This window comes from Aethalodelphis obliquidens, unplaced genomic scaffold, assembly GCF_003676395.1.
Source record: "Aethalodelphis obliquidens isolate GAN/ISIS:26980383/991018 unplaced genomic scaffold, ASM367639v1 scaffold116, whole genome shotgun sequence".
NCBI lineage: Eukaryota > Metazoa > Chordata > Mammalia > Artiodactyla > Delphinidae > Aethalodelphis > Aethalodelphis obliquidens.
The window spans coordinates 1861746-1887340 of record NW_020838060.1 but is presented as its reverse complement, the minus strand read 5'-3'; the positions used below and the strand labels follow the sequence as shown (position 1 = coordinate 1887340).

The following is a 25595-nucleotide window of genomic DNA, read 5'->3' as shown; positions in this document are numbered from 1 at the left end:
ATACTGAAATGTTTCCTTTATTATTTCTATTAACTTTAGTTACATGTTTAAATTAGAATCCTCAGCTCTTAAAACCTGAATTTCTTTTGAAAACTAAGTAAGCAATTATGAACTGTCCTTTACGTTAGCATTCTGTAGATTGGTGAACATAAATACCAGTGATATTTTCTAAAAACATTTGCTTTCTTTAGAGAATGTGGCACGAAACATATTCATTTATAATCCTAAATACCTTTTGTTTCTCTGTAAAAAGAAGCCAATGTTCAGTAATTAATGTTTCAGTATCTTATTTTATTTGGGAATGACCTAGCTATTCAATAAGCTTCCATCACTTAACTTAATTTAGCACAACTCTACAATTTCAAGTTACCAGAACCTGGAGAGACTATTTTAGATAGACATTCGTAAAGCATAATTATTCTTAACAGAGTTTATCTAAAAGCACCTATCTCATTTACATTTTCTTTCCTTAAAAGTTTCTTCACATCAAGCTACTTTCCCTGCTGACATATTTGTAACAGATATAACAAGGTTTTATTTAGCTTATATTACACCTAGGTACAATAAAAGTATTACACTTAATGTTGATGACTCTAAAAACATGTCTGTATTAATTAGATCAACAAACTTAAAACATCAATACCAGATATTAATTTAATACTGAATATTTCCCAGTTCACATGAACCTGAAATTCATTTAGCTTAATTTCTCTTGTATTTAGAATTGTTTGATTTGTGCTTACTTTTTTTTAAATTTAATTTTTTTTTTTTATACATCAGGTTCTTATTAGTTATCCATTTTATACATATTAGGGTATATATGTCAATCCCAATCTCCCAGTTCATCCCACCACCACCTCCCCACCCCTGCCACTCTTCCACCTTGGTATCCATACGTTTGTTGTCTACATCTGTGTCTCAATTTCTGCCCTGCAAACCAGTTAATCTGTACCATTTTTCTAGGTTCCACATATATGTGTTAATATATGATATTTATTTTTCTCTTTATGACTTACTTCACTCTGTATGACAGTCCCTAGATCCATCCACATCTCTACAAATAACCCAATTTCATTCCTTTTTATGGCAGAGTAATATTCCATTGTATATATGTACCACATCTTTATCCACTTGTCTGTCAGTGGGCATTTAGGTTGCTTCCATGTCCTGGCTATTGTAAATAGTGCTGCAATGAACATTGGGATGCATGTGTCTTTTTGAATTACGGTTTTCTCTGGGTATATGCCCAGTAGTGGGATTGCTGTGTCATTTGGTAATTCTATTTTTAGTTTTTTAAGGAACCTCCATACTGTTCTCCATAGTGGCTGTATCAATTTACATTCCCACCAACCGTGCAAGAGAATTCCCTTGTCTCCACACCCTCTCCAGCATTTGCTGTTTCTAGATTTTCTGATGATGCCCATTCTAACTGGTGTGAGGTGATACCTCATTGTAGTTTGGATTTGCATTTCTCTAATAATTACTGATGTTGAGGAGCTTTTCATGTGCTTCTTGGCCATCTGTATGTCTTCTTTGGAGAAATGTCTTTAGGTCTTCTGCCCATTTCTTGATTGGGTTGTTTTTTTAATTTTGAGCTGCATGAGCTGTTTATATATTTTAGATATTAATCCTTTGTCTGTTGATTCATTTGCAAATATTTCTCCCATTCCGAGGGTTGTCTTTTCGTCTTGTTTGTGGTTTCCTTTGCTGTGCAAAAACTTTTAAGTTTCATTAGATCCCATTTGTTTATCTTTGTTTTTATTTCCATTATTCTAGGAGGTGGATCAAAAAAGATCTTGCCGTGATTTATGTCAAAGTGTTCTTCCTACGCTTTCCTCTAAGAGTTTTATAGTGTCCGGTCTTACATTTAGGTCTCTAATCCATTCTGAGTTTACTTCTGTGTATGGTGTTAGGGAGTGTTCTAATTTCATTCTTTTACATGTAGCTATCCAGTTTTCCCAGCACCACTTATTAAACACACTGTCTTTTCTCCATTGTATATCCTTGCCTCATTTGTCATAGATTAGTTGACCATAGGTGCATGGGTTTATCTCTGGGCTTTCTATCCTGTTCCATTGATCTATATTTCTGTTTTTGTGCTAGTACCATATTGTCTTGATTACTATAGCTTTGTAGTATAGTCTGAAGTCAGGGAGTCTGATTCCTCCAGCTCCATTTTTTTCCCTCAAGACTGCTTTGGCTGTTCGGGGTCTTTTGTGTCTCCATACAAAATTTAAGATTTTTTGTTCTAGTTCTGTAAAAAATGCCATTGGTAGTTTGATAGGGATTGCATTGAATCTGCAGATTGCTTTGGGTAGTATAGTCATTTTCACAATATTGATTCTTCCAATCCAAGAACATGGTATATCTCTCCATCTGTTTGTATCATCTTTAATTTCTTTCATCAGTGTCTTTTCTGCATACAGGTCTTTTGTCTCCCTTGGTAGGTTTATTCCTAGGTATTTTATTCTTTTTGTTGCAGTGGTAAATGGGAGTGTTTCCTTAATTTCTCTTTCAGATTTTTCATCATTAGTGTATAGGAATGCAAGACATTTCTGTGCATTAATTTTTTATTCTGCAACTTTACCAAATTCATTGATTAGCTCTAGTAGTTTTCTGGTGGCATCTTTAGGATTCTCTATGTATAGTATCATGTCATCTGCAAACAGTGACAGTTTTACTTCTTCTTTTCCAGTTTGTATTCCTTTTATTTCTTTTTCTTCTCTGATTGCCGTGACTAGGACTTCCAAAACTATGTTGAATAATAGTGGTGAGAGTGGACATCCTTGTCTTGTTTCTGATCTTAGAGGAAATGCTTTCAGTTTTTCACCATTGAGAATGATGTTTGCTGTGGGTTTGTCATATATGGCCTTTATTATGTTGAGGTAGGTTCCCTCTATGCCCACTTTCTGGAGAGTTTTTTCCTAAATGGGTGTTGAATTTTGTCAAAAGCTTTTTCTGCCTCTATTGAGATGATCATATGGTTTTTATTCTTCAGTTTGTTAATATGGTGTATCACATTTATTGATTTGCATATATTGAAGAATCCTTGCATCCCTGGGATAAATCCCACTTGATCATGGTGTATGATCCTTTTAATGTGTTGTTGGATTCTGTTTGCTACTATTTTGTTGAGGATTTTTCCATCTATATTCATCAGTGATATTGGTCTGTAATTTTTTTTCTTTGTAGTATCTTTGTCTGGTTCTGATATCAGGGTGATGGTGGCCTCATAGAATGAGTTTAGGAGTGTTCCTTCCTCTGCAGTTTTTTGGAAGAGTTTGAGAAGGATTGTTAGCTCTTCTCTAAATGTTTGATAGAATTCACCTGTGAAGCCATCTGGTCCTGGACTTTTGTTTGTTGGAAGATTTTTAATCACAGTTTCATTACTTGTGATTGGTCTGTTCATATTTTCTATTTCTTCCTGGTTCAGTCTTGGAAGGTTATACCTAAGAATTTGTCCATTTCTTCCACGTTGTCCACTTTATTGGCATAGAGTTGCTTGTAGTAGTCTCTTAGGATGCTTTGTATTTCTGCAGTGTCTGTTGTAACTTCTCCTTTTTCATTTCTAATTTTATTGATTTGAGTCCCCTCCCTCTTTTTCTTGATGAGTCTGGCTAATGGTTTATCAATTTTGTTTATCTTCTCAAAGAACCAGCTTTTAGTTTTATTGATCTTTGCTATTGTTTTCTTTGTTTCTATTTCATTTATTTCTGCTCTGATCTTTATGATTTCTTTCCTTCTACTAACTTTGGGTATTGTTTGTTCTTCTTTCTATAGTTCTTTTTGGTGTAAGATTAGATTGTTTATTTGAGATGTTTGTTGTTTCTTGTGGTAGGATTGTATTGTTATAAACTTCCCTCTTAGAACTGCTTTTGCTGCATCCCATAGGTTTTGGATCATCGTGTTTTCATTGTCATTTGTCTCTAGGTATCTTTGATTTCCTCTTTGATTTCTTCAGTGATCTCTTGGTTATTTAGTAACGTATTGTTTAGCCTCCATGTGTTTGTGTTTTTTATGTTTTTATCCCTGTAATTGATTTCTAATCTCATAGCGTTGTGGTCAGAAAAGATGCTTGATATGATTTCAGTTTTCTTAAATTTACTGAGGCTTGATTTGTGACCCAAGATGTGATCTCTCCTGGAGAATGTTCCGTGCACACTTGAGAAGAAAGTGTAATCTGTTTTTGGATGGAAGTCCTATAAATATCAATTAAATCTATGTGGTCTATTGTGTCATTTAGAGCTTGTGTTTCCTTATTAATTTTCTGTCTGGAAGATCTGTCCATTGATGTAAGTGAGGTGTTAAAGTCCCCCACTATTATTGTGTTACTGTCGATTTCCTCTTTTATAGCTGTTAGCAGTTGCCTTATGTATTGAGGTGCCCCTATGTTGGGTGCATATATAATTGTTATATCTTCTTCTTGGTTTGATCCCTTGATCATGATGTAGTGCCCTTCCTTGTCTCTTGTAACATTCTTTATTTTAAAGTCTATTTTATCTGATATCTGATATTGCTACTCCAGCTTTCTTTTGATTTCCATTTGCATGAAATATCTTTTTCCATCCCCTCACTTTCAGTCTGTATGTGTCCCGAGGTCTGAAGTGGGTCTCTTATAGACAGCGTGTATATGGGTCTTGTTTTTGTATCCATTCAGCGAGCCTGTGTCTTTTGGTTGGAGCATTTAATCCATTCACATTTAAGGTAATTATCGATATGTATGTTCCTGTTACCATTTTCTTAATTGTTTTGGGTTTGTTTTTGTGGGTCCTTTTCTTGTCTTGTGTTTCCCACTTAAGAGAAGTTCCTTTAGCATTTGTTGTAGAGCTGGTTTGGTGGTGCTGAATTCTTTTAGCTTTTGTTTTGTCTGTAAGCTTTTGATTTCTCCATCGAATCTGAATGAGATCCTTGCCGGATAGAGTAATCTTGGTTGTCAGTTCTTCCCTTTCATCACTTTAAATATGTCATGCCACTCCCTTCTGGCTTGTAGAGTTTCTGCTGAGAAATCAGCTGTTAATCTTATGGGAGTTCCCTTGTATGTTATTTGTCGTTTTTCCCTTGCTGCTTTCAATAATTTTTCTTTGTTTTTAATTTTTGCCAATTTGATTACTATGTGTCTCGGCATGTTTCTCCTTGGGTTTATTCTGTATGGGACTCTCTGCACTTCCTGGACTTGGGTGGCTATTTCCTTTCCCATGTTAGGGAAGTTTTTGACTATAATCTGTTCAAATATTTTCTTGGGTCCTTTCTCTCTCTGTTCTCCTTCTGTGACCCCTATAATGCGAATGTTGTTGCGTTTAATGTTGTCCCAGAGGTCTCTTAGGCTGTCTTCATTTCTTTTCATTCTTTTTTCTTTATTCTGCAGCAGTGAATTCCACCATTCTGTCTTCCAGGTCACTTATCCGTTCTTCCGCCTCAGTTATTCTGCTATTGATTCCTTCTAGTGTAGTTTTCATTTCAGTTATTGTATTGTTTATCTTTGTTTGTTTGTTCTTTAATTCTTCTAGGTCTTTGTCAAACATTTTTTGCATCTTCTTGATCTTTGCCTCCATTCTTTTTCCGAGGTCCTGGATCATCTTCACTATCATTATTCTGAATTCTTTTTCTGGAAGGTTGCCTATCTCCGCTTCATTTAGTTGTTTTTCTGGGGTTTTATCTTGTTCCTTCATCTGGTTCATAGCCCTCTGCCTTTTCATCTTGTCTATCTTTCTGTGAATGTCAGTGCTTACTTTTTCTTAAGCCAGTTAAGTAGAGGTCATTTACAAATTAACCTCAGCAGCATTATCCAAAGGGACACACATACTGAGACATACATATATCTAGAGAGACACAACGAGAGATCTATATAGCTTCATTTTCTAAACTTAGTCATGAATCAGATATCAAAATGTAAAACTCACTAGTTTATAACTAACAGTTGGAATAAGAAAGAATTTTAAAGGCTTTGTTCCCTGTATTTTCCTCAGATTCAGGACTTAGAGCTGGTCTATATAAGATCATTGTTCCTGAGAGCCCTAGTTTCAAGGCACAGGGAGAGAAAATCAAGTTCTCCTAGTAGGACTTGTTCCTCAGGGTCAGAATTCTGAAGAGATATGTTTCTGTTTTTTGAGGTTCTTTTTTTCCTTCAAACTAGCTTTCTCTACTAGTTGGGAATTAAATGGGGGTTGGTTAACCTTCGACTGGCATTGTGTACTTAACTGGCACAATTGAAGGTTCATAATTTTCATAGATACCCCCTTTTCTTTCTTTTTAATGGTTTTAAAAAGTTGGTCTGATATAGTTTCAAGTAATTAATTGTTGGTTTCCTGAAAAGAAGTTACTCTATCATTTCCTCTTTTAGAAGCTTCTAGATACCAATCAAAGTAACCATTCCATTCAGTCTGTTTGATCTCATGACTGGCTTTTTTCTAACTGTGTGTGCAAAAATATTAATTTTAAAATATCAAAAGAACCCCAATTTGGTCATTTTAGGTTGAGATCTCCTTTGGTATATTTCCCCAATTAAGTAGGTATTTGCAAATATGAGTTTTGTACATACATAAACCTGCCTGGAGTGTTAGTCAGAGGCTGGCTTTCTGATGCCCCTTGTTTCTGTGTTTGAAACTGAATGTTCTATCTCCCATTTTAAGTTGAATTTGTCAGGGATAAAATTGACTAGTGAAATTGTGTGGTGGGCCAGTGTGCTGCTTGTGAGCTTAGCTCCTCTAGGCATCACCCCGGAGTTGTTTCAGCCCTCTTAACATGTCTCAGTTTCTCCCTTCAGTGGTCTAACGCCACCGCGGGTGCTCAGATCACTGAATGGCCAATTCTTATGCATGCCGCTGGATGAGGAAGCCTTTTAATTAATGAGTAGGTTTCCCTATGGGATCACTGCATGGCATGAGGACCCTGCCTCCACCACTCTTGTAAATTTCTCAGGCGACTGAGAAAGCCAGAACAGGCTGGGAGGATTCTTGTGCCCTTTCTTCGGAGCAAAGCTCTCATATAATATCTTCACTTTTATCTTGACAAATTCTATTAAGGCAGCTGAACTGAGGAAAAGCATCAGATCGGCCTCTTACCTAACTACTCAGTGCAGACCACTCAGTCTCCTACAACTGAGCAAACCCTGGTATCTTTCAACCAGCTCCCCCTCCACAGTATCTTTCACCTGGGTGAGTATTCCCTGGTATCTTTCAACCGAGCCTCCCCCAGTATCTTTCAACTGGGTGGATATTTCCCTGGTATCTTTTAACCAGGGCCCCCACCCCATATCTTTCAACTGGGAGGAGGCAGGTACTTGCTACTCTACCAAATAAAACTCAGGATCATCAACCAACACGGGAGATCTGAGAACCAGGAGAGACTTACCCAAATTCATCTGGACTCTCCAAGGAGGCAGATGGGTGCAAGGGGCCTCTCTGCTGGTACCAAGGCTCCGGTTCCTCGTACAGTTTAGACGAAGGAGAGAAGTCCACTCTGGGTCCCTTCGTGGTTGCCATAAAACTGTCAACTTGAAAAAAAAATGCACAACGTGAGAGTTGCGAGTTAAGTTTTATTTTGGGCAAAATGAGGACTGCAACCCAGGAGACAGCATTTCAGATAGCTCTGAAAAACTGCTCCAAAGAGATAGGGGAGGAAGATAAGTATATATGTGATTTTGGTGGAGGGGGAATGCATGCAATCGAGCAAGTCTCTAGTGAAGGTTACTGCCAGTCACAAGGAGCAGACGTCACCGTGAAGGATTTTAGTGCTTTTCTAGATATGAGGAGATACAAGAATTGGGCTCATAAAATTGGCTCCTGAAAATATCTAACTATCTGAAGACCTTTTCTGCCAGTTTTTCCCAGAGCACAGGATGCCTCATTTCTGCTCTCCACGCTGAACTCCTTTCAGGGGGTGTCGAAAATCAGCAGCTGCAGCAGCACATGATTTAATCCTTGCAGAGGTAGATGGCAAGTGCCAATGGAAAATACCAGTTCATAGTTGACATTTCATAAGGGCAGAGATTTTTGTATGTTTTATTCCCCACTATATCTCCAGTGCTTAGAACAGTACCTGATACATAGTAAGTGCCTTATACATATTTGTAGGACGAAGAAAGATAAGAAGGAAGGGAAGAAACACACACAAGGGAACCTGCTTAAGATGCTCTACTTGGTTTTTTTTTTACCTAAAATCTCTTCCCTCCTGTAGTGAACACTCTAGTGATGAGAGACAAACCACTAAAAAAAAAAAACAAAGTAGGTCAGATGGTGATACATGTTGTGAAAAAACTAAATGCACTTTAATAACAACAAAAAAAAGGAGATCCCTCATATAGGAATTGGGAGGAACAGTGGACTGCCTTCTTTTCTGCCCGTTGCTTTCTTTAAAAAAGAAAAAAGAAAAACCAGAAGTTTATTAGCACATATACCTCATGTATACCTGGGAGATGCCCAGGGAAAAGTGAGTAACTCCCCGAGGTAGCCTAAGCCACCAGTTTATTTTTTGTTATTAATTAATTAGTTAATTAATTTACTCTTGGCTGCGTTGTGTCTTTGTTGCTCACGCAGCCTTTCTCTAGTTGCAGCAAGCAGGGGCTACACTTCGTTGCAGTGCACGGGCTTCTCATTGCGGTGACTTCTCTCATTGTGGAGCATGGGCTCTAGGAGCACAGGCTTCAGTAGTTGCGGCACGTGGGCTCAGTAGTTGTGGCTCACAGATTCTAGAGCACAGGCTCAGTAGTTGTGGCACACGAGTTTAGTTGCTCTGCAACATGTGGGATCTTCCCGGACCAGGGATCGAACCCGTGTTCCCTGCATTGGCAGGCGGATTCTCAACCACTGTGCCACCGGGGAAGCCCAATGTTTTTTTTTTTTTAATGACCTCAAGTAGGCCCTTAACATTGCCTGACAATCATATTTCATTTTTCCCTCGTCTACTCACTCTCCTGCTCTCCTAGATGACTATTTCCTACCTTCTTTTTCTGAAGCCTCACTCTCAGCTGACCTTGCCTCCTGTTTCACAGAAAACAAAAGCAATCAGAAGAGAATTTCCAAGCAACCCCTACCTCATTTACCCTCTTCCCTGCGTCTGTGCCCGATGTTCTGCTTTTTCCTGTTATGAATGAACTGACCGTACTCTTATGAGAGGCCAAGCCTTCTATTGGTGCACTGTATTCTATCCCTTTGGCCTACTTAAGGATATCCCTTTCTGCTAGATCTTTCTCATCAGTGTACAGACATGCCACACTGGGTTTCTCTCTCCCTGGTCTCTCTTAAACCTCTCCAAGCAGACTCTCACTCCCACCACTCCGTCAAAACTACTGTCACCAGTGACCTTCATGTTCCTAACCAATGACCTTGCTCAGCTTTTGGCACAGCTGATAACTCCTTTCTCCTTGAACTTGGCTTCCAGGACACCACAGTCTTCTACTTCACTGGTTCTTCCTTTTTAGTTTCTTTTGCCAGTTCCTCCTCGTCCTCAAACAATGTTAGGGTGCCCCATGTCTCACTCCTTAGTACTCCTTGCTTCGCTAAACTCTGTTGGTAATCTCATGCAGTCACACGGCTTTAGAGGCCATCCAAAAGCTGACAACTTAACTAATTTCATGGTTGAAATATAGTGAGTGGGTTCAAATTCTGGTTCTACAACTTAAAGCTGTGTGACCTTGAGCAAGTTACTTTACCTTTTTTTGCCTCCGTTTCCTCATGGTATTTGCTGAATACTTCAATATTTGCTGAAGAAATGAGTGAAACGGGCTTCCCTGGTGACGCAGTGGTTGGGAATCCGCCTGCTGGTGCAGGGGACGGGTTCAGTCCCTGGTCCAGGAAGATCCCACATGCCACAGAGCAACTAGGCCCTTGCGCCACAACTACTGAAGCTCACATGCTCTAGGACCCTCCAACCACAACTACTGAGCCCAAGCACCACAACTACTGAGCCCGTGTGCTGCAGCTACTGAAGCCCACGCACCTAGAGCCCATGCCCTGCAACAAGAGCAGCCACTGAAATGAGAAATCCACACACCTCAACAAAGAGTAGCCCCTGCTCACCGCAACTAGAGAAAGCCCGTGCAGCAATGAAGACCCAACACAGCCAAAGAAATGAATGAAACAAAAATAAAACTACCTTAACCAAGAAAAATGGTAGAGTTCATAAGTTTCTTTATAGAACCACCAATATAGAGAGAAATAAGAATTAACTCTGTTTTACAAATGAAGGGGGAAATTAGTAATTTGTGTTACTAATTCCATTCTAACTATTTATCATATCACAAAATTAATTGAATGTCCTTAACCCAGTGCAATCTGGCTTCCACTCTAATAGCTCTACTGAAATTTCTTCACTTAAGCCACTAGCGACCTAATTGCCGTATTTTGTGAGCATTTTTCAGCCCTTACTGTGCTGGACCTAACTGTTAATCTCATTCTCCTTGAAATGTTTTGTCTCTTGGCTTTCACAAATCTCTGACCAATTTTCCCTTTCTCCTTCTACCCACTCCTTAAATGTCAGTAGTTTCCAGGGTTCAGTTCCCACATGTTTCTGCTCATCCCTTCATCCAACCTAACTATCGTCTCTTGTCGGAAACTTGACCCTCTCAGAAGAGGGGGGAGTTTGAGGTCCTCCTTGCTACCCATACTTGCTTTCAAATTATTATTTCCCCTCCTTCTTAGAAAACCCCCATTCCTTTTGAGGTTTATACCATCTCACTTTTTCCGACTTTGTCACCCTCAACTTCCCCTTCTTGTAGCTATCATCTACCAACTTTTCCCTATATGTTGAGTATTTCAGCACCTGGTTAACTGTTTTCCTCTCTACCCAACTCTATTCACCATTCTCAGCAACCCACCGTCCACACCATGGCTCCTCAGTTTATTTACCTTCTCATCACCTATGACCTTTCTTTTACACAGCCCCAGCAATGCACTCCTGAGGACATCTTGAGCCTTATCATCTTCAGAAAGTGCACAACCTCGAAATCCACACATTTAGACATCCTTTTTCTGACCACAACCTTTTTCCTTCCAGCTTACTTGTTCGAAGGCCCCACAGAAAAAATTCTTTGGCCTCATTAATACCTTCAGTTCATTGAGTCCTCTACTTTCTCATTGTCCCCATAGCCTTCTTTTATCTGAACTTCTGTAGCATACTTATCTAGGAAAACCCCAGCCCTGGATGAATCTAAACATCTGCCATCTCTTATTTGCACAGGCCCTCACGTAGCTGAACATAACTGGAGAAAATCAGCCCACAAGCAGAAAAGTTGGGTGATTGTGATTTTATAGTGTTTCAGTGATCTTCTCACTCACCTTTCTTATCCCTCTCCTTTCGTCCAGCTAGCAGAGTGATTCAAAATTCAGATCTGATCATGTTACTCCTCTGCTACCTTCAGTGTTATCCCATGTCTTAAAAGATCAGTTCCTCTCAGATTTTAACATGGATTTGAAGCACCTGGTAATCTTGTTAAAATGTAGGTTCAGCTTCAGTAGGTCAGGGGTAGAGCCCAATATTCTGCATTTCTAACAGACTTCCCCCATCATCTTTATTTTTCCCATTTTTATGAGGTAACCTCAAGGTTTAGTAATCTAAACCAGAAATTTTGAACTCCTAGCTAAAAAATTAGAAGGGTTTGATGCCTATCTTATCCTGAAGTCCCAGAGTGTTAGAGTTGGAACAGATCTTATAGGTCATTTAGGTTTATCTCCTCACTGTATGGATAAAGTATGGAGAAGGGAGCAAATTCTAGGCCAAAGCTAAGTCATGAAAAATTTCCCACCTTCCAAAACAAGGTTCTTTTCTACTGTACCACAAGACTGATTCTCAATTTTAAGTTTCTTTGTCTGGCCTTCCAAATCATTCAGTTTCTCAGCCACTGCTAGAGCACATATAGTATGTGCCTATCTGTCAGTTGTTGAGCACACAAAGTCCAAGAGACAGGGTGCCTGCCCCCAGATGCTCAAGGCCTAAATAATATCCTCCCTTGTCCTCCCCACTTCTCCCAGATCTTCTCATCTCATATCCTTTTCCAAGTTTGTAAATGTAAATTTGGTATCAATAAAAGAATCACCGTTATACATGGCAAATCATGATGAGCTGTGAAAGAAAGCTAAGAGTTTGGGGAATTAAATCTTAAAATGGGTATTAAAGGACAAACATGCCCTTCCCTCAGCAGTAGCTTTCAGTCTTTATTTTGAAGTTACCTACATTTTGACTCACTACCCAGAACACACAACTTGTGCACAGTTGTATAATTGAAAAAAACATATCTAAATGAGCACACTGGTACTTATCCAGGATATATGTGAAGCATTCATTTTCTTTTTAAAGTCTGCCTACAACCCACTAATTTGATTTCATGAGCCCTAATGGTTCTAACCCTGAGTTGGAGACTCAGGAGTCATAATCACATTGAATACTGGACTGACGTGCCTCTGTTTCTGATTCAGTATGATAACTATCTTCTGCTCAGGCTAAACTCACGTCTGCAAGGAAAACCTCTCTACTGTTACATTACTCACTTTCTTTAAATTTCATCTAAATCACACTTATTCTAAGAAGGATTTCTGTCTATACCTTACTATTTTATTCCATATACCCTTTGTATTTATGTACTATATTTCATGATTGCCATGTGTTAGTACTTTGTTTTGATTTCATTTATTTTTACTATGTTCCCAGTTAGACTAATTCCACTGGAGCAAAGATCCTGTATTCTGTTTCTTTGGGACCCTCCCAGCCCCTTCAGTTTTGCACCTGGTTGGCATTTTAATCAATCATCCATTGACCTGTGATTCTTGCAGGGTACAGATATTTGTCTCTGTCATGGTATTTTTCTCATACCTGTTTCTCATGTGCCCATCCACTTCATTTGCTTACAGACTCAAAGCTTGTGAAAGAACAACTGTCACAGGCCCAGCTCTTCACCAGAGGCTATGAGGATGGCCTGGGCTTTGAATATGTGATATTCTATAATGATGATGAGAAAAGGACAGTTTGCTTGTTTCAAGGAGGTCCTTATCTGCAAGGGGTACCTGGGTAAGAATGATAGCCTAGAAATGTGGATCTAAGAGGTTGTTATCTTATTGTATCGCCCTGTATCCATGGACTACAATGAAGACATTAAAATGGTAATGTAGATTTATGTTTATTGATATGGATAGATGTTTACTGTAAATTATTAAATGACAGAAGTATAGGACATAGGGCAAAAGAGTATAATTTTAGAGAGTATCATTAACATGTTAATATTGGTTTGTCACTAGATAGCCCTATAATTTTTAATTTCTTTTTCTTCTGTTTATCTTCATTTCCTAAATTTTTAAACAATGATGTGTATAGTTAGTTTAATAAAAACATAATATAAATTTTCTAAATTGGATTTTAGCTTTTTGCTTGCTTGTGACCTGGTTATCATTAGGTTCTGGCTTTGTTACAAATACTACAGTGTTATGCTATGAACAAAATGAAGGTGAGAACATGGATATAATTTGACATTCAGTACATTGAACATGAATTAAGTGGAACTTTCAGAAGTAGATTATATGGGAGGCTTGGATAATTTTTCTCTCTTAAGGGGCTGTTTTCAGAACTTGTGAACACATTTCTCTTTTCCTCTTGTAACTAGATTCCTTCATGGAGGTGCCATTGCAACAATGATTGATGCTACTGTTGGTATGTGTGCAGCTATACCTGGGGGAATTGTCATGACTGCCAATCTCAACATCAATTTTAAAAGGTAAAGTCATGGGTATTCTTTGCTTCTTAGATGTCGTAAGTCAGGTTCCCCAGCAGCAGACCCTGAGAAAAGGATTTCTATGCAAGAAAGGAAGTACTCCCAGAGGAAACTATCTAGGGTGTAGAAGAAGGACAAGGAAGGGGAAGAAGCCACCCAAGGTTAGGCGCTCAGTCCTGCAAAGGGTAGCTTCAGCCTGATCATGTAAGGAACTCTGGAGTGAAATGTGTGCCTCAGTATTTTCCCTACCTCAGGCAAGGGAGCTGGAGTCCTCATATTCTCTCACACGTCATCATAGGATAAGGGCTATCCTGGGGACTATAAATTCCCAGGTACTTCTTGCTCACTGTGTTTGCGCAAAGCAGGCTGTAAGAAAAATATCCAAAAAACAAAGGTGAAAAAAGGATTGAAGGGGATCTGAGTGAAGCACCAACATCCACTACATAACAAAATGTAAGTTTTACATAACTTCGCACAAAGAAGTAAAAGGGCAGCAAGAAAAGTTTGGTATCCGTCAAAAACAAAGCTCAGCATGAGCTTATTTAATTCTTCAATTATGCAGCTATATCTCTAAGTCAAATAGTATGGATACTGGCATAGGCACAGAGAAAGAGAGCAATAGGGCAGAACAGAGTTTAAGAACAGAGTTCAATAGAGCTCTCCAAACAAGGTTCTGTGGGTTATTATTTCACACAGTAGGAAGCATGTAGGAACATCTCCATTTTATACCCGAGAGTTGTATGGCTTATGTGGCAGTCATCAGGGAGCCATGCTTCATAGATTGTGGGTTTACTTATTGAATACTTTAAGTAATACTTAGCCAGGCATATCCTACTCAGGGCTACTATCCTACTCTATAGAAAAGGACTCTTCCCCCTAGCAAATATCATTAGTTTATTTCAGGGGTCATCACAGCTTTTTCTATAAATGTTTTATGCTTTGCAGGCCATACAGTTTCTGGCACAACTAGTCAACTCTGCACAAAAGCAGCCACAGACAATATATAAATAAATGGGTATAGCTGTGTTCCAGTAAAATTTTATTTACAAAACAGGCAGCTGGCCAGTGAAACATAGTTTGCCAACTCCTGGTCTATTTACCTGCAGGCCCACTGAGAAAAAATCAGACAGTGTCACTTGCCTCCTTTTTTTTCCCAGGAGTGTTTCCCTTTGCTACCCACCACACACACACACACACACACACAAAGTGAATAAATTGGAGGCCAGCTGCTTTAACTTCCTCCTCCCCAGCTGCCAATATTAGTAACTTCAAAATAAAAATGACTTAAGATAGAAATTTATCATGTGAAAGAAATCTAGTATGGTAGCTCCCTGGTTCCTAGAGATGCAGGCTCTTTGTAGCTCATTTTTTACAGTCCAGAGTGGCAGCAAGAGCCATCATCACATGTCCTACACAGCAGGATTGAGGAAGGGGGGGAAGAGCTGTCTTCTCTCTTTCAAAGAGACTTCCTGGAAGTACTACACAGCACACCCATTTAATCTCATTAGCATTAAGGGAGATTGGGAAAGTGGTCCCTTAACTGCTATCACTATCACCTCAAATAAATTCATTGTCAGCAGCTAACACAACCACAGACGTATTAATAAATCCATGCTTATAAATAATACAATATAAATTATTTTAAATACTAAAGCATTAATTAAAAACAATCAGATTTAACTAATTCAGTAAAGAAAATAACAAGCCTAGTATGGTAGTTTTTTCTAAGCAAAATTATCTCAGTGATTAACAAAACTTATTATTTCAGCTACACTTAGCCTATTAAATTTTTTTCATTCTGGGTTTGATTAATTTCTTCAGGCTGTCAATACCTATATTTTCCTGAGGTTAGAATAACTCATTCTTATAAACTCCCCAGGCTTATGGCAATTGTGTCAGACTGTAAAGAAACCAACTCATATCAGCGAAATTTGTAGGTTCTAATCCGTCAACCTGGTGATTCTTGATATGACAGGATTTTGCCTTTGAAGATGATTGGAACATGAGCCTGAATTCATGAGGCTGAGCTCCTCTTGGAGTTGAGAATTCCTTGCTGTGTCGGGGGACTTTCCAAATCTACACCTGTCCTTACAACCTAGTACTTCCCCTTATTTAGTATCTAAATCTACTTGTCTTAGTCATATTTATTCTGCCTTGGTTTACTGATTACCTACAATTAAATGCATCTCATTTAATTGGCAGAGGTAACATCTCTCAGGAGATAGGACAAGTGTCTCTGTAGTTTTCTTTCAGGGATATTCAACTGGGCAAGACATTCACCTTCTTTCTAGCTGGTTCTTTTCTGTAATCAGTCCTTTCTGTTAGGGGAATAATTCTTGCATTTTGTTAAGGGAATAATTCTTGCATTTTACAGAATTGTTTGGCTTCCTCACAGTTCTCTGCCTATTGGTGTGGAGGAGGGGATTATTGGGGGTTCTTATGGAGATTATGCAGGACTTTGAACCCCCAAATGGCATACATCCATGGATGTAAATCCACTGAATGTGCATAAATATTCTTTTCACCTGTCAGCTCACCTGCACCTCACACACTTTGGGGGAACATAAGAGGTAACAGTCCTAATGCAGATGCTAAGGGCTGTACAAGTCTTTGCCTTGTTCATGCAGACTCTCAAGCCTTTTTGACTAACACATGAAAGACTCCTTGATGAACATAGGTATCCTCTACATACCTCTACCCACACTTTACAGCTAAGAAAACTATTGGTTTGCTTATGCCATGGTGTGTGTAAGCATAATTCTTTGAATACAGCCTCCCCAAACCTTACCTGTACACCCCTTACTCTGTGTCTACCATTTCCTACTTCTACAGAGTAAAATACATATAAGACAGATACATACTTTATAGAAGAAACACTTACTTGTCAATACTCTTCTCTATGTGTAAACTGCTTAAAAAATTAAACTTATCCTATCATAGTTGTCCTTGAATTATAGCTATGGTTTTATACTCCTTGAGCTAGCTTTTCCTTTTTTTGAGAATCATTAGGAACTTTCCATAATGTAGTTAACTACAATTATCACCCTCTTTTCTATGCTTATGTTACATTTGGCCGATAGAAGTCTCTTTAGACTGACTCCTTGTGCTATCTGACTCCTTGTGCTAGCTTTTAAGTACTCTTGTCTCCTGAGAGACAGTATAATCACTAGTTAAGAGGACAGACATTGGAACAGGTTCAAATGCCCATTTTGCCACTTATTAGCTGTGTGACCTTCAACAAGTTACTTAACCTCTCTGTGCTTCAATGTCCTCATCTTTAAAAAAAGGATAATAATACCTTCCTCATAGGGTCATTGTGAGCAATAAATGAATTAACCCATGCAAAGCATCTAGGACAGAATCTGGCCCCATAACAAGTACTCAGTAAGTGTTAGCTGCTTGTTATTTTTATCATTAACATTGTTGTTATTATCATTACTTTTACTTCTAACAACAGTAAGGTTCATCTGTGCCAAGACATAGAATAGCTAGTTTACAAAGATCCCTGATTCCTTTTAATGGAGAATAGTGCTGAAGACCAGAAAAATATTAGATTGTTCCACATGTATTCTCATGGTGGGCAGGATGACCTTTCTGCTAGGCTATTACAGTGTCAGAGCTGGAAAGTTATTAATGTTTAATAAGGTCATGAGTTCACTCTGATACTTCAGATTTAACATCTTTCATGCCTTATATTTTTAAAATATTTTTTAAATTTCTAGCTATAGTTAAAAAAAAGGCATAACATAAAATTTAGTGTCCTAACCTTTTTTAAATGTACAGTTTCAGTAGTATTAAGTATATTTACACTGTTGTGAAACAGATCTCCAGAACTTTTTCATCTTGCAAAACTGCAACTCTATACCCATTAAACAATAATTTCCCATATCCCCCTTCCCTCAGCCCCTGACAACCATAATTCTACTTTCTGTTTCTGTGAATCTGACTACTGTTGTTACATCATATAAGTGGAATCATACAGTATTTGTCTTTTTATGACTGGCTTATTTCACTTAGCATAATGTCTTCAAGATTCATCCATGTTGTAGCATATAACAGGATATCCTTCCTTTGTAAGGCTGAATAATATTCCATTGTATGTATATACCACATTTTGTTTATTCTTTCATTTGTTGATGGATATTTGGGTTGCTACCACCTCTTGGCTATTGTGAATAATGCTATAATGAACATGGGTGTGCAGATCTCTGTGAGGTCTTGCTTTCAGTTCTTTTGGATGTATACGCAGAGTGGGATTGCTAGATTACATGGTAATTCTACTTTTAATTTTTTGAGGAACTACTATACTGTCTTCCATTGCTGCTGCACCACTTTACAGTCCCACCAGCGATGCATAAGGGTTCCAGTTTCTCCACATCTTCACCACGACTTGTTATTTGGGTTTTGTTTTGTTTTTTAATAGTAGCCAATGTAATAGATGTGAGGTGATAGCTCACTGTGCTTTGATTTGCATTTTTTGAATGATTAGTGACATTGAGCATCTTTTCGTATGCTTGTTGGCCATTTGTATATCATCTTTGGAGAAATGTCTATTCAAGTCCTTCACTTGAAGAAGCATTTTTTAAATCAGGTTTTTGTGAGTTTTTTTGTTGTTGAATTGTAGGAGTTCTTTATATATTCTGGATATTAACCCCTTATCAGATATATGATTTGCAACCGATTTTTTAGGTTGCTGTTTTACTCTGTTGATTGTGTCCTTTGATGCACAGAAGTTTTTAAGTTTGATGTAGTCCCATTTGTCTATTTTTTTTATTTTGTTGTCTGTACCTTTGGTGTCATATCCAAGAAATCATTGCCAAACCCAATGTCATGAAGCTTTTCCCCAATGGAGGTCTTCAGTCCATTTCACATTATTTTTTGTATATGGTTTAAGGTAAGGGTCCAACATCATTCTTCTACATGTGGATATCCAGTTTTCCCAGCACCACTTGAAGAGACTGTCCTTTCCCCATTGAGTGGTATTGGTCACTTGTAGAAATTCATTTGACCATATATGAGAGGGTTTATTTCTACGCTGTCTGTTCTATTCCATTAATCTATATGTCTGTCTTTATGCCAGTACCACACTGTCTTGATTATTGTAGTTTTGTAATATGTTTTGAAATCAAGATGTGTGGGACTTCCAACTTTTTTCTTCTTTTTCAAGATTGCTTTGGCTATTCAGGATCCCTTGAGATTCATGTGAACTTTAGAAAATTATACTCTATAAACAGTTATTATATTATTTTGTATTTTTCCTTTCTCTTATTATTCAAGGAATTTTTCATTGTAAGGGATAGATCTTTTTTTTTAATGTATCGGTGGTGGTGGTAATGTTTTTAATATTTATTTTTATTTATTTTTTATTTATTTATTTTTTGCAGTACGCAGGCCGCTCACTGTTGTGGCCTCTCCCATTGCGGAGCACAGGCTCCGGACACACAGGCTCAGTGGCCATGGCTCACGGGCCCAGCCGCTCCACGGCATGTGGGATCTTCCCGGACCTGGGCACGAACCCATGTCCCCTGCATTGGCAGGCGGACTCTCAACCACTGTGCCACCAGGGGAGCCCTTTAATATTTATTTTATTTATTTATTTATTTTATTTTTGGCTGTAGGTCTTAGTTGCAGCACATGGGATCTTTGTTGCGGCATGTGGGATCTTTCGTTGCAGCACGCAGGCTCTCTAGTTGAGGCACGCGGGCTCAGTAGTTGTGGCACGCAGACTTAGTTGCCCCACAGCATGTGGGATCTTAGTTCCCCAACCAGGGATCAAACCTGTGTCCCCTGCGTTGGAAGGCAGATTCTTAACCACTGGACCACCAGGGAAGTCCCAGAGATAGATCTCTTAATTCACAATAGCTTAAGGAAAAAAGGAACATATTGGCTTACATGTTGAGAAGACAGTTATGGCTGGGTGCAGGTATTCAATGATGCCATTAGGAATCTGTGCCTGTGTCTCAGCCACACTTTTCCTTTAGGTCTTCTTCATCCTCGGGTAGCCTTTCCCAATGTAGTGCTACAGCTACCAGGCAGGCTTGTATCTTGCAAGCCTAGCAACTCCAGCAGAAAAAGAACCCAGCCCCAAGGGCTGCAGCACAAGCTCCAGGATTGACAGTTTCAACCCATGCCCACCTGCACAACCAGTCACTGGGGGGGCGGGGGGGCAGGGGGCATGGGGGGTAAGAATCAGCTGTCAACTCTAGTTAACCTACATGGGCTGAAAATTGAGGTGATTCCCCAAAGAAAGGGGAATGTAGGTGTGTGAATGAGAGAGTGTGGTGAGGGGTAGGACAGATGGATAAATGAAAGACGCAACGTTAGTAGGAAAGGGAGATGCTGAGCAGGCAAGAACACCTAATGTCCCCCGGGTCTTAGTAAATCCTGGATTGGCAAAGCTCAGTTGTTCCATCGAGAAGTTCAGGAAAATCTACTGGGAGCAAAAACTGGACAGAGGGGTAATCAGAGTGTTAATTTCCTTTCCACATGGAGTAGTTCCTTCACCCACATGATGGTACTATAGGAACATAAAACACATCTCCCTACTCTACATTATGTTTCTACCAACTAAAATTATACCTTTAAAGAGATACCTTTTTCATTATAGTACTATATCTCTAAGATTCCCAGAGGTGACTGTAACCACTAGATACATATAGCTATATAAATTTAAATTTGAATTAATAGAAATTAAATAAATGTAAAGATTCGGTTTCTCATTCACAATAACCACTTTTTGAGTGCTCAGTAGCCATCTGTGGCTACCATATTGGACAGCTCAGCTGTGGAGCATTTCTGTCATCACAAAGTTCTGTTGGACAGCACTGAATTAGCACATTAAGCTGTTACCAGGAGTTTGTTATTCAGTGTCTTTCTAGTGACAGTTACTCTAAAGGGGATTGGGTGAGAAATTGACAGAGATTGACAGAGAAAATGAGAGAAGCTGACTGGGACCATCCCATGGTCCTATTTTCATTTCTTTAAAGGATTTCAGCTCCCTTCAGATGGGACAGCCTCTGCCATCGCAGAGCTGGAATCATCTGGTGATTTCTTTGAACCTAACCCACAACATCAGTCTCTGGACTGGGTGCCCAGGAGCTACCTGAGCGCAATGGTGCTTGGGAGGAAGGGGGTGTGAGCAACTGGTGGTGTCAGCATTTTATCTAAAACAGCACCCACTGATACCAGGTATCATAAATTTCCACCCCTGTCATGCACCTGATCATCTCTCAATGCTACATAAATCTGATAAAAGCTGGATTTTTTCATTTTTTTTTTCTGCAGACCTATCCCCCTCTGTTCTGTTGTTGTGATAAATAGCCAACTTGATAAAATTGAGGGGAGGAAATTCTTTCTTTCTTGTACTGTTCGAAGTGTTGATGAGAAGATCCTGTACTCAGAGGCAACAGGTAAGGAGCTGCCACTTTCTATTTTAGGTTTGGTTTAATTTATTTTGGGTTTTTTTGTTTTGGGGGGTTTTCGTTTTGTTTTGGTTTGGTTTTATAACCCATACATGCCAAGAAATTCTAATTCCCTGCATGCAAAGAACAAGTTAAAGGTATTCTTACTCATTGCTGGTAGAGAGCTGGTATATCTCTCAAAGTTATAGTCATGTACCTTTTGACCCATTTTCAGGATTTTATCCCACATGTATACTATCATGTGTGCAACGTTACAATGTGTTAGGTTGCTGGTAGAGAGCTGGTATATCTCTCAAAATTATAGTCATGTTCCTTTTGACCCATTTTCAGGATTTTATCCCATAGGTATACTAACATGTGTGCAACGTTACAATGTGTAAGGTTGCTCTAGGGTTCCAGTAGTTGTGCTACTCATGCAATGTTATTTGGACTAGCAAAAGATTGGCAAAACATAAATATCTATCAATAGGAGACCAGGTAAAGAGACTACAGTTCATCCATAAACTATATTGTGTGTGCCATAAAAACTATTGTGGAATATTGTGGTGCCATAAATAAGAATAAGGAAACTCCTTTTTGTATGATATGCAGCTATATGTCATTACTATATATTGAGTGAAAAACACAGGCTACAGGACAGTGAGTGTGTTTATGTTATCATCAGTGTAGAAAAGGTAGAAAGGTTCTTCCCATTCTCTTGCCTTTTTCTTCTTCCTTCCATTTCACCCCTTCCTTCCTTCCTTCCTTCCTAAATATTTCTAAAGCTATTAGATAGAGTCGGGCATGGTAGGCTGGGGGATAAGGGGGAAGCCACAGGGAGGGGTGGCTACAGCAGCCCATCGCTGTCTGGGAGCCTGAGTGGAGTGGAGGGTGTCTGCACAGGGGAGTGGCCCAGCACAGGATGTCAGAGCCCAACTATGGGAAGGAAGGAGTCCCCATGGGGAGCAGCGTGGGTGTCAGAGCCCACAGGGAGAGGGTGGCGTCTGCACAGGCTGGCAGCCGTGACGGGAGCTAAGTTTCTCACATCAGAGGCGTTCCAGATATGGAAAAAGAGTTAACAAGAATGAGCACTGTTGTGTTGGATTGGAGTTGGAGATACTAGACATGGATATTTTCTCAGTCTTTTGCTCTTGCAAATACTGTTGTAATGAGTAACTTAGTATATCGTCAGCTGTCACAGGGCCTTTGCAAGTGAGGGGTCCTGGAAGCCTCACCTTCAGTAGCTTCAGACTTAGACAAGTCAATTTAGATATCCAATGCTTTTTGTTTTGTTTTATTTATTTATTTATTTATTTATTTATTTAATCTGGCTGCTCCAGATCTTAGTTGTAGCACGTGGGATCTAGTTTCCTGACCAGGGATCGAACCGGGCCCCCTGCTTTGGGAGCATGGAGTCTTAACCACTGGACCACCAGGGAAGTCCCTTTTTGTTGTTTTTATTTTTTAGTTTAATGGACCTCAGATGCACATGTTTGGGTTACTCAGAATCCTTGATTTAGGATACAGAGCCATTATTGGTACGTGAATGGTCATCTTTTACTTACTCATTCACTAATGTATTTATTTTTCTAATTTAATAATAAACATCCTGAAACCTACAATCAAACAAGAACCAGAATCTTAATAATATTATATCCCTACCTAATTACTTTTCCCCACCTCATCCTCCTATTTTTCCTTCAGAGGTAACTCTGATCTAGAATTTTGTGATTTTCATTCCTTTATACCTTACTGGGGTTTTTTTTAAGTTTGATTAAGAATATATTTGTAAAAAAAAAAAAGAATATATTTGTGCCTAAGTAATATATTGTTTAGTTGTTTGTTTTTGAACTTTGTAGAAAAGAGATTGTGCTATATGTGCTTTTCTGGGACTTGATTTTTTTTTTTGTACCCAGCTTCATGTTACTGAAGTTCACCCATGTTGTTGGCTATGAAGTTTGCTCATTTACTGCAGTATAATATTCCATTGTGAGACTATACCACAAGGGATTTATCTCTTCCTCTAATGGTGGGCCTCTGACTATTATGAATGGCGCTGCTATTAACATTCTTATTCATGTCTCCTGCTGGTGTATATGGGCAAGAGCTTGGCATATACTTAGGAGTGGAATTTCTGGGTTGGAGGGTATAAGAGTGTTCAGCCTTACAGGGAAATGCCAGACTGTTTTCTAAAGCTGTACCAAGTTACATTCCCACCAGCAATATATGACATTCTGTTGATCCCTATCTTTTCTAGCAATTGGTAAAGTCAAATTTCTTGATTTTTGCCAATCAAATGGTTATAAAATGGTATTTCAGTTTGATCTAAAGTTGCATTTCCCTGATTACCTATGGAGCTGAGCATCTCTTCATATATTTATTGACCATATTTGTTTCCTATTCTGTGAAATTCCTGTTTTCTCAGCCTCTTTTATTGGTTTTTTTCCTCTTTTTTTTTTAACTGATTTATAGGAATTCTTTATTTTTTATAAAACGAATCTTTTTGTTGGCTATATAAGTTGCACATATTTCCTTCTAGTATATAAGTTGTCTTTTATTTGCTTTAAGTTATCTTTTTTATGAACAGAAGTTTTTAATGTAAATATAGTCACATTTATTAAATTTTTTCCTTTATGGTTAATGCTTCTTGTATCTTGTGTAAGAAATTTATTTTTCCCTTAAGTGTCAGCTGTTTGCTGGAATGATAGATAAAAGAAGCAGGAGGAAGATCATGAATAATTTGAATCCACAGTCAATGTAAAAATCCTATTCCAGGCTGTGGTTTATACTTTCTGTCTCACTAAACCTTTCAGTATCATAAAGGTAACAGATGGCTCAGTTGTAATTTTACTTCCTTTCACTTCCTTGACTATCTCTAATGGAAGTGGTAATGAACCATGAAATGACCAAGTGGCAGAGGACCTGTTTACCCAGGAGAGCTAATACAGTATTGTGAGAATCAAAAGTTGATTCTTTTTTAATAAATTTTCTTAAGGTTCTTTCCTTTTTTTAAATTCTATTATTTTTATTTTATTTGTTTTCGGCTGTGTTGGGTCTTGGTTGGGGCACACAGGATCTCCATTGCAGCTTGCGGGATCCTCCACTGTGCTGCGCAGGCTCCTCATTGTGGAGCGGGGCTTCTCTCTAGTTGTGTCACACAGGCTCCAGAGCACGTGGGCCGTGTAGTTGCTGTACATGGGCTCTCTAGTTGTGGCCTGCGTGCTCAATAGTTGCGGCACGTGGGCTTAGTTGCCCTGCGGCATGTGGGATCTTAGTTCCCCAACCAGAGATCAAACCCGCATCCCCTGCATTGGAAGGCGGATTCTTAACCACTGGACCACCAGGGAAGTCCCCAAAAGTTGATTCTTAATTTGGCTGAAAAATGAGAGTGGGCAGATATCCTGAATGTACCAATATGAATCAAAGTGCTTTTGTGTGTGTATATATGTATTTCTACTTAGAGAAGTCCCATCAGATAGATTGAAGTCAGTTGACTTATAATCATCTTCTGTTATTTTGTTGTTTAGGCTTATTTATAAAGCTGGATCCTGAAAAAAGTTTGATGTAAAAGCTTCTGGTGAATTCCACACCAATCTGCGTAAGGCTGTCCTTCCTCCAGAAGAAGCAGTTGTCTTCAGTCCTATTCTACTCACCCACTGTTGAATCCCCCATCGGGTGAAGCCTGCTAACACGGACCTTCCTAAACAAGTCTTTTGAATACAATTCCAGGAGCTCCATTTCCACCTTCCAAACTTTTTTACACAGAGACACTCCCTGTGAGAGTATCAGCAGTTCTTTCTGTCTCCTTAGGATAAGTGTCTGGTTCTCCTAAAATTTGAATGGGCTCCTTAAGTTTGCATAGGTGTGATGTCTGATCCATTGCATTCTGGAGAAAAAAATCATATTGAAACTTTTACCACAAACTTGGAAATGCCAGAAAACCAAAGGAAGGAATAAATATGTGGGTGCACGAATATTTGTGTATGTGTGTGTGTGTTGTGTGTGTGTGCATTATAAATTACAAAACCAGCTTTGTTGTATCTAAACAAATCTTTTTGGCTACAGTAGGAAACACAACTAGTTCCTGTAGGATCGGATACCTCACATCTGTTGCCTTGGATTCTAAGGATTAAACTACTGTGCCATTTTAACATAGGCTGTGTTATTGTATCTTACCAATAGCATAGTATTGGTAATAGCATCACTGGAAGGAGCCTGTATTCATTTCCTAAGTGTTTTAATCCATTTGGACTTCTGTAACAAAATACCACAGACCAGGTAGCTTATAAAAAACAGAAATTTATTGCTCACAGTTAAAATGGAAAGTCCAGGATCAAGATGCCAACATGGTCACCTTCTGGTGAGGGCCCACTTACTGGTTCATATCTGGTACCTTCTTACCTGTCCTTATTTGGTGGAAGGAGCTAGAGATCTCTCTGGATCCTTTTTGATAAGCACACTAATCCCATTCATGAGGGCTCCACCTTAAGCACTTCCCC

General features: G+C 38.9%; 1 protein-coding gene across 2 annotated transcripts in view; it reads left to right on the top strand.

The window, feature by feature from the left end:
- The window catches only part of THEM4 (thioesterase superfamily member 4), a 37892-nt gene extending 12822 nt beyond the window's left edge, over positions 1–25070 (top strand). The window contains exons 3-6 of one of the 2 annotated variants that reach the window (XR_003431000.1): positions 12843–12999; positions 13589–13699; positions 20683–20884; positions 20981–21097. Coding sequence is in view for 1 of the 2 variants with exons in the window: in XM_027097853.1 (XP_026953654.1) it covers positions 12843–12999; positions 13589–13699; positions 20981–21105; positions 24624–24664 (434 nt within the window). In the remaining variant the exon portion in view is untranslated. Of the gene's footprint in view, positions 1–12842; positions 13000–13588; positions 13700–20682; positions 20885–20980; positions 21106–24623 lie in introns of those variants that run through there. The other variant, XM_027097853.1, reaches the window with a different exon arrangement.
- The last annotated feature ends 525 nt before the right edge of the window (positions 25071–25595 follow it).